The 9507-nt window shown below is 31.4% G+C and overlaps 1 protein-coding gene across 1 annotated transcript; it reads left to right on the forward strand.

Annotated features, from left to right (window-relative positions):
- The first annotated feature begins 607 nt into the window (after positions 1-607).
- Positions 608-2756, forward strand: LOC6563775 (FAD-linked sulfhydryl oxidase ALR). The gene is made up of 3 exons (XM_001990805.2): positions 608-1201; positions 1946-2178; positions 2243-2756. The coding sequence occupies exons 1-3, from the start codon at positions 896-898 to the stop codon at positions 2403-2405; spliced, it is 702 nt and encodes a 233-aa protein (XP_001990841.2). The 5' UTR covers positions 608-895; the 3' UTR covers positions 2406-2756.
- The last annotated feature ends 6751 nt before the right edge of the window (positions 2757-9507 follow it).

The following is a 9507-nucleotide window of genomic DNA, read 5'->3' on the forward strand; positions in this document are numbered from 1 at the left end:
AAACATAATTAAAAAACGAAACATTAAATTTAAATTTAGAATGAAAAAATAAAATAATGTATTATTTTATTTTTTCAATCTAAATTTATAGGTTAAGCGACAAATTGACTTAGACCAATTTTGACTTGAAAACCCATATTCCACTCAGGCCGTTGAAATAAAAAAAAATATGAATGAATTTTTTGATGAATTTTCGTACTGATCTCTGAAAATAAGCTTAAATCCGATAAAGTAAATATAATATAATATATAAATATAAAAAAATTAGATCAAAAACAGAAATAAATATGAACAAATATAACAGTTTCAATTAAGGACGTAATTTTAACGGGAATACAATTTTCGCAGTCATTTGTGATTGGGCAAAACTTAATTAACTAACTAATTCATACTGAAAATTTTTTTTTGGCTGGATTGGATTTTTTAAATTAATTTAAATTAAATTTTTACTTTATTTTGCCATGCCGATTGAAATTATTTACTAAATTTAATAGTTTGCGCACTTTTGCGTTGGAGAAGCATTATATAATGTGTTATTTTCTATAAGGATTCATGAATGGATATGTGTGTATTTAGCCTAAAGATTTTTCTTTCAATATTGCTTGTCACTCATATTTTTACATATATAGGAATGGAAAATAATCAAAAATTGATAAGTGTTATTTCGAATTTTCGTCTTAGTTAAACACGAAGTATCCAAAAATTAGCTACATTTTTAAAGCAATTTCACAGCAAAAAGAAATCACGTTGCCAGATTGTTGGCAGCTAACCAGCCAGTCTCGCAGCGATGTGCATAACAAGCGCCGCGAATTTTGCGCTAACTGAAATAGGCGTTAACACAGCGCTGTGAATTAACAAAATTCATTTGACGCTAACGGAAAGCAGTCGTCTGCCCATGTGGAAGAAATTAATTCGACATCTAAGCTATCAAAGTAAGGTAGCTCAAAATCGTGAGGGCGCCCGATTAATTGTGCGCCGTCTTCAAAAAACTGTTTTGCAAACATTGCGAGATCCCTACTTAAAGATGTCCGAAACCACATTTAAGCCAAAGCCAAAGCCATCCGAGCCAGAGCCGCCGCTAAATGATAGGCAATTCACAGCGCACAGAAGCAGCAAACAGGATAGCAATTGTCGCACCTGCAACGACTTCAAGTCCTGGTCCAAGCAACAGCGTCTCATCTCCAGCACTCAGGCAGCAAAGGTAAATGCGACAACGCTCTCTCTCTCTCTCTCTCTCTCTCTCTCTCTGCTCTCTGCATTCACATACTGCCCATTTGTATAAACGCATCTTTTTGCGACATCCTTAAAGCCTTGAAATTTGGAACATATACTTGGCTGTGCCCGCGTCAGACAAAGTGTTAAAATTATGGAGTTACGATTACTAGGAGACTAGGAAATCGATAAAAATCGATCATCGCAAATATCCAACAATTTAAGAGAGTTCCTAAGCTTGAAAGGCAGCTTGCTGGTAACCTCTCCCTCCTCCTAGGCATATACATTTTCAGATCACGCCCACATCCGCCGCCACCAGGAACTACGGCCTTGCTAGTCTGAAATGCGTATTCCATAATTTGTAAGATAGGGTCACCATATTATGAAAGTATGTTACCGGTATCTGCCTTAAAAGATTGATAAACAAAATATGGTAAAAACCTATATCTTCCGCTATGTAAGAGCTATAGTTACCAAACTTGAAGGTTACTAAGAATGTCTTAAACTCCCAAAATATCTATATCTTTCCAATATCAATTTTCAAGCCAAACTTGGATGGTAGATTACTAGGAACCTCCTTCAAAGATCGCTATTTTTTGGCCACACACACCCTTGGTTTGCCCCACCTGTTATCAGCTGCCATGACTTGTTGGTATCACTGTATTTTGCAGTCGGTTACGCCCGACTGCAACGTTGTCACTTGTTTTTTAACATGCTTGCATTTTATGGCTAGGAAAAACATATGGCTGCCAACGAGACACTTAATGTTCAGGTAGCAGCGCCGAGGGATGACTGCCCCCTGGACAAGGTGCGTCTGGGCATATCCACTTGGAGTCTACTGCACACAATGGCTGCATTTTATGCGGACAATCCGACAGACACTGAGAAGCGGGATATGCGAAAATTCTTTGAGGTGCTCTCGCGCTTATATCCATGCGAGTATTGTGCCAAGGACTTTCGTTCAGAGTATGTGTGCCTATTAAATGTTAAATATCTAACTATGACTTTAATTATTATTTTTTATTTTTAGAATTGAGGTGAATCCAGTCAATGTGAATTCACAAAAGGATCTGGCGATGTGGCTGTGCAAGTTCCATAATCGAGTGAATGACAAGCTCGGTAAACCACTGTTCAATTGCAGTAAAGTAAATGAGAGGTGGCGTGACGGCTGGCTTGATGGATCCTGTGATTAGGTACTTGCAGTTAGCTATAACTCAAGTCCAGCCCATACCTCCACTAAGCTCTCTACACAGATTTATAACGGCGGAATCGTTGTTTGCAAAATTTAACTCATATATTGTACCTATTTGGAAAACTTATTAACTTATAATACTTTAACGATGCAGATTCTATTCTGCTCCTGTCCCCGTCATTGAACGTTTTGTAATTTTCAAATGTTTTAAACGATTATCTTGCTATTTATGTTGTTTAACAAAATTCATAAATTTCTGTATATATTATAATACTACTAATCGATTTAGAATGGCACAACTTGTGTTCTGTTTTGGTACGGAAGAAGTCTAAAATATACCTACTGTAGAAAACATTCATCATTCAAAATTACTTCATTTAATGCCATTAAAATAAACTTTCTTCAATTAAGCTTTGACATAACCCCTTAATTTCCATTAAGTGGAAAGAGTATTTTCTAGAAATTTGTGTGCAGTCGTTTTTACATAAAGAAATAAAATTAACATTTTTCTAATTCCGCTGATGTATTTTCCAAAATTTGAATAAATGTTTAAAAATGTTTGCTTAATTCTTCTAAATGTGGTGTTTTTCAAATCAGCTTGAAGACAATCAGACGGAATTTAAAAATACACAACTCGTGAATTTAAAGCTAATCAGCTAAAGAACATTTACTTTTTAATTTTTCTTTGAATGAAGCTTTAAACATGAGTTTGAAGATAATTGATTTCCATTTTCTTAAATACAAACATTGCGCAATTAATATTGCAAGTAGGTGGAGCTATGAAAATATGTTTGGCTCGAAAACTGAACATTCTCCCATAAATATTTGATCCCCCATTAAAATAAATCTATGAATAAGAATGTATATTTGCGGCATGCCGGATATTATTTGGCTTTTGCAAATCAGAAAAAAAAAACATATGAAAAACCAATTACGTAAATTCAATGTAGCAAACATTCACACCATGTTTACACAATGACAACTGACGTTTCTCGCATTGTCAATCAGTTGTCACACTAGGATTGACTAATAACCTGATTCCACTACCAACATTTTTGAATGTCTACAGTTGACTGTACGTTTCCCATAAGCTATTACATTATGTACATTCGTAAATTATGTTTCGTATGTTAGAAATTCGCCATAAGTTTTTTTTGTTTTTTTTTCAATGATTATATGATTTGGTAAGTATCAGCCAATTATCAAAAAGTTTCACTGGAAAGTATCAGTCAAGGGCAGAATCAGCTTTCATGTTAAATAAAATGTTAAGCGCTTAAATGTTGAATAAAATTAAAATGTAATTTGTATATTTTAATTTAACATTGAAGTCAAAATCGAAATGAAATCCTTTTAGTTATAGCTTGTTTTATATTTAAATTAATTCATATTTTTTTCATTTCGGAAAGGCAAATAAAATTAGGCGATCAGCCGATATATGCAAAATATATTAGTTCCAAAAGGAAATTAAAGTAATATATATTGTATTAAATATTTTTGACTCTACATACATTTATTTATTTAATGTCGAAACAAAAAAATATAAACGCATAAACACGATGATTACTTAAGAAAAGAAGGTTAATGAGGAGCAATCTATCTGTGTATGTTAAATGTTTGTTAAATGTTATGTACCCAAGTTAACAATGGATTACAACTGTTTAAATATTCGCTGAAATTATGAAAACTCTTTTATTACTTTTTTATGAGGCAATTAAACATATATAATCTGAGCAATGTAAAAGATGTGTTTTTTGGAACATTATGTTGTTAAAATGAAAATGCTAAAAAAAGAATATTTATGGGCTTGAAAATCTATTTTAACTATTTAGATTGCTTTATATTTAATCTTTTTATACCCCAGCAGAAGGAATCTGAATCAAAATCATTTGCAAATATTTATAGAAATATTTAGTCAAATTTGTATAACATTTCTAATTTCTGCCGAATATTGTTTTGTTAATTCATCTTATATGAAATGTAGTCCGCGCATTTACCGAAAGATTTTATTAATGCAAATTTTAATTTACAGTTAAAATTAAAAGATAAATTAAAAACTAATGATTAATTTGAAATGAAAAACAAAATATTAAATAAAGTATAAAATATATTCGAGGGTGTTAAACTGTAAAATTATCAAAAAAAATACAACATGAACTTTATAATGTATATATTTTGATAAGCAACAAATCTTCCGGGTGATAGTTCCTTTTTTTTTTTTAAAGTTATCTTAAGCAAACACACTAGTTACAAGTTATACTATAATCCTAATCTTTTTTTTTGTAATCTAATTTTTATATTTAGGGGACTTTATAACATCTGAATATAAGTCCACTCAAATTTATATACTTATATATATAACTATGTACATATACAGGTGTACATATACTAACGTCAATTTTTTTGTGGCAGATGGTGATTCGAATTAGGCGAGTTCGACTCACTACCTAACCTAAATCGCCTCTTCTAACACATTTTTTGCGGTTCAGTGCCGAATTACAGGCGTGCCGCTGTGCTGTCGGCAAGTAAAAAGTGAGAAAATGTGCGCCCCTACAGCTCAAAGCCAATATGTATCTCTAATTACATATCTTTACACCTCTGACATCAAACATAACAGTTTGCTCTTGAAATTTATGGTTTGGAAATTATGAGCAAAGGTAATCTTCTCGCCCTTATGCGACAGGTGGTGCAACAGCAGGCCACCGACACAGTTTAAATGTGTAAACATATAAAAAAGGTAAGAAGTGTAAATACTCGATCATTCAAAAATAAGAATAGAATAACATCAATGTATACTATACAATAAACAGGTATAATTGGTGAATACATTCTAGTAAACACAAATGTGGCATGATTGGAAGCGATACGATTATTATGTGATGCTGTCAAATTGACACTCTCTTCCACATCATTAAGAATACAAGTTGTTTTATATATATATATATATTCTTTATTAGCGTTAATAGCCGAATCGATACAGACCTCTGCAGTAATACTTGTACTCAACTTCAAAACTAAATATTCTTAAAAATATTAGTTTAATATTCAAAATGGTAAGTTTAAAAAAACAAATGAGAGTAATTGTCCTTCTATGACTACCTGCTTACATTTGAGTGTGGAAAGTCATATAAATAGCAACCTGGTAAAAAAAAAACTTGAATATGTATTTTAATCCACCTAATATATTTTTTAGTTCGAGTTATCTCATAGTAGAGATCTCAATGCTAAATTATTATAATTCGTTCTTATTAGTAGCTGTTTTTCGCTAAAGTATTAATTTTAATATTAGTCTACATTAAATAAATAAATTTAATCTAAAATGGCCACACAAAGAAATATCACCTGCAATAGTTAATAACAAATTAACATATATATGGTATGTAAATTTTTTTATTAATAATTGTATGCATAGTGCTGAAACTCAAGCTAATTTTTACAAATGTTTCTGAATACTTTGTGTAGAGTAAACTAAACTAAACAATAGGCTTTGTATAAAATGTAATGTAATTTTTGCATTATCTTAACACAACTTAACTATACAAAGAGACATAAATCCAGCCCAGCAATTACACTCAATGGAGTGGTTTATGAACACGCACAGATTGCCTTCTTATGCGAGTCACAATTAGAAAAGGAAAATTACAGTGGCTTACCAAGTACAGATATTAATACTCTTAAGCAAACTCCTGCTTTTTGCATTCGTGACTCTCCAGACATTTGCACAGTGCAGCAAAACTCAATTCCATAATTAGACCTATGGTAGCAACCAAGTCCATTAGTCAGATACACAATTATACATAGAGACCTGAACATTAAATCTCTCATAGACATAATTAATTCAATTTTAAGCAAACAAGTTTATCTGCATCATCATTCCAACTCACTTGTTGAAGAAGACAAGCGATTTCACCCAGACCAGACTGCCTTCACGCAGCCTTGCTCTTAGACGATCACTCACTGCCCCACTCCCATAAAAAAGAACACAAGCTACCATAAAAACTTAATTTAAGAACCAACGAACAAGTTCTTGCTATTTATATATTTATTTAATGTCGAGTAACATCAGATGACACAGAATAATGCAAATAGTAGAAAATAAATTAAATTCAATTAAAAATATAATTAAATAATTAAATTTAAGTCTACAAAATTAGAAATATTTATAGTATTTCTGGGAAATGAAAAAAAAACCTAATCAGAAAAAAATACTTAAAATTAATTTTAAGATGCTCAACCACAAATACATTCAAGAGAGTACGAGTACAATTTTCAATTTACATATTTTAAAACTAATCAGTTAGTCATAGTTCCACCCATCCTTCAAAGAATACGTCACACAAGCGAATTATTGATTACATAATTTAAAAAAAAAATAAGAATTGACACATTTTTCAATAGAATCAAATAATTCAGAAATCTTCGAATGATGAAATGTAATTAATTTGCTTAATAAATTTAGAAACAACTAATTTTAATGAGGTGCGATATCTAAGCGAATTAAGGAATTAAATAAGGAATTGGATCAGTTTTGGAAAATTCGAATAAGAAAGCAGTTTTGATTCAGTGCATTGTTGTGCGTCACTGAAACGACACGTTCCGAGTCAGTTGCATTACGGTTCAGTTTCAGTTTCATTTTCCATTGTATGCTTATTGCATACTCCGAGCATGAAGTTCTCAACATGACTTGCAGTATTCAATGCAGCTCAAGCCAACTAAGAAGTAGATTAATGTTTTGCGTACAAATAAGCAGGTATTCAAGTGCAAATGCACGTCAAATGTTATGAAAGGTTTTATGACTGGCGCCTATGTTAACAGGTTCACGTTGTGTGTAATGTTTTCTCTGACAAACACAAATACAACAAAGTAAACCATACTTACCTGTGTGTGTGTGTATGCATTCATAGATCCTGAACTCAATTAGAGCGTTCTGTGAAAACATACACACAAAAAAATGCCTTTGGTTTTAGAAATTCGCTACACCATTATTCAGCAAATGTATTTTTTAAACGGAAGGTTGAGACTTTTTCAAAAAAATAATAATTAATTCGAGTTTCATGTAGAATATAATAAAGGTTTTTCTAATTTTAGCACATTTTTTTTTTTGTTTATTTAAAAATTGTTTCTAGTTTTCTGGACTGTAATCATAAGAATCAGCATTTCGCGGCGCGAATAACTTCTGTGTTTCCTATTCAATCTTGATGAATGATTATCTCAATTATACCAAGTTGATTTTTATTGATGTCGTTAATCAAATTTTGGTCGATATTAGTGATTTAATCAATTGAAATGAAGAATCCCACGTCATATTTAAGGAACTTAATTTGATAGCTTGACTTCGTTTTTATGTCTCCTTGATAAAAGAAATGTTGTATTGCTTTTATAATTCTTCAGATTAAAAAATAAATGACATGACAACAGTAGGATACTACAGCAATATCACTCCTGTAAATTAAAATCGCTCTGCAAATTTCTGAATTAATTTCATAATGCTATTGTCTGAAATCCTGTCGACAATAGAAATTTTTACAACTCAGTAGCTTCGGAGGTGCAGGGTATCTGCTTCAAAGCGTTCATCTAAATTCTAACAAGCAAAAGTTTATATTTCTGACACCAAATAGTAAATGGATTTATGTTCACGGCGACGAAGTGAGTCGTTATTGCTATGGAAACCTCTCCGACCCCATAAAGTATATACATATGTATATTTTTGTTGTCATCATCAACCACCGAGAAATAAAGTCATGCTCGATATTAACTATGTTTACTTGTCTCTCACTCTTCATACTCTGATACCAAAGATATTCACACGCATTCAGACATACATATATGGGTATGGGCAGGGGGAAACTGCCCATTTATTGCCACGCCCAACTGTCACCCTCATCCAATATGCTGTTGAGCTGAAGTCATCAAATTTATTGGTACTCTCCTGTCAACATTTTTAAAAAATAGACTAAATATGCCACAATTTTAGAGCTGGTGTCCTCCAAATTTATAAGGTTGAATATCTCAAGATTAGTGATGTATTTCTCCCAAAAATAATGAAAACCCAATATCTTCCACAATTTTAGGGCTAGAGTTGTTCTTCTTTCCAGAGCTCCACACTGTGTATCTAAATGTACTTCTGACCTGACAGTCTGATCAAACTTATTTGAATATAACAGTTCAATAAATTATTTTATAATTATATAATCTTGCTTCTTTTCTTTTATGTAAAGTATTATAAATAAGTTAAATTTTTCTGTTCCCTTTTGATCTATCAGTCATTTCTTAATACTTTCTCTTAACTGCTGTACTTCTTTCTGGGTTTTCTAAAATCCATGCAACAAATTTTGTACCAATTTTGCAATTATATACCCCTATGTTAAGTTTTTTCATATTCATACTTCTTTTTCAATTTTATAATTTTTTTTAGTTTTTAAATTGTTTTGTATCAACTACAATTTGTTGACATTAAATAAATTAAATAAACATCTTTATTAAGTCACGTTTGACTTCACACAACATTTAAGGAGAATCCACAATCCTCGTCGTTTGATCAAGTAAAATTATTAATGAAATTGTTTAAATACTGTCCATATCTGGAGACCTCTTAATACATTTTTTTTTCAAATTCACCTTTCAAATTGAAAGATAAGTACTTGAAACTTTATGTTTTCATTTAGTAAATTCCGTTTACAATATCAGAAATTGGGTCTTTGATTAATTACTTTTTTTTGTTTTTTATCCAATACAATAATTGTTATGCTGGAGAACTGCATAAATTTTTCGTAGCAAGATTTATTTACCAATGAATTTAAATGCATATAATATATTTGGAAGCGCTTGCGAACCTAAATTTTGAAAAAGCTCCCAATCAAAACTGTCTGGTGTGATGTCTTTTGGTACGGATATTTATCATTATCCACAGACATACATTAAAACAAAATTTAAGAAACAGCAAGCAATCATCTAGTATATAGACTTTATAATTCTCATTTGTACATAAATATTTGTTTATGCAGCCGTTTAAATAAAGGGCGCTACATCGTTGCTAACAAAAGCATGCAAATATTTGTATGTAAATATGTCCGAGCGCATTTAATAGATGCAACTAAGTGCAACTA

The sequence above is a fragment of the Drosophila grimshawi genome, unplaced genomic scaffold, assembly GCF_018153295.1.
Source record: "Drosophila grimshawi isolate 15287-2541.00 unplaced genomic scaffold, ASM1815329v1 contig_59, whole genome shotgun sequence".
In the NCBI taxonomy this organism is placed as follows: domain Eukaryota; kingdom Metazoa; phylum Arthropoda; class Insecta; order Diptera; family Drosophilidae; genus Drosophila; species Drosophila grimshawi.

Bases quoted from the DNA above. Each gene is read 5' to 3' on its own strand.
- LOC6563775 (XM_001990805.2), top strand. From the start codon at position 896: ATGTGGAAGAAATTAATTCGACATCTAAGCTATCAAAGTAAGGTAGCT. The intron at 1,202-1,945 runs GTAAATGCGACA...TTTTATGGCTAG, and splicing joins CCAGCACTCAGGCAGCAAAG to GAAAAACATATGGCTGCCAA. The intron at 2,179-2,242 runs GTATGTGTGCCT...TTTTATTTTTAG, and splicing joins GCCAAGGACTTTCGTTCAGA to AATTGAGGTGAATCCAGTCA.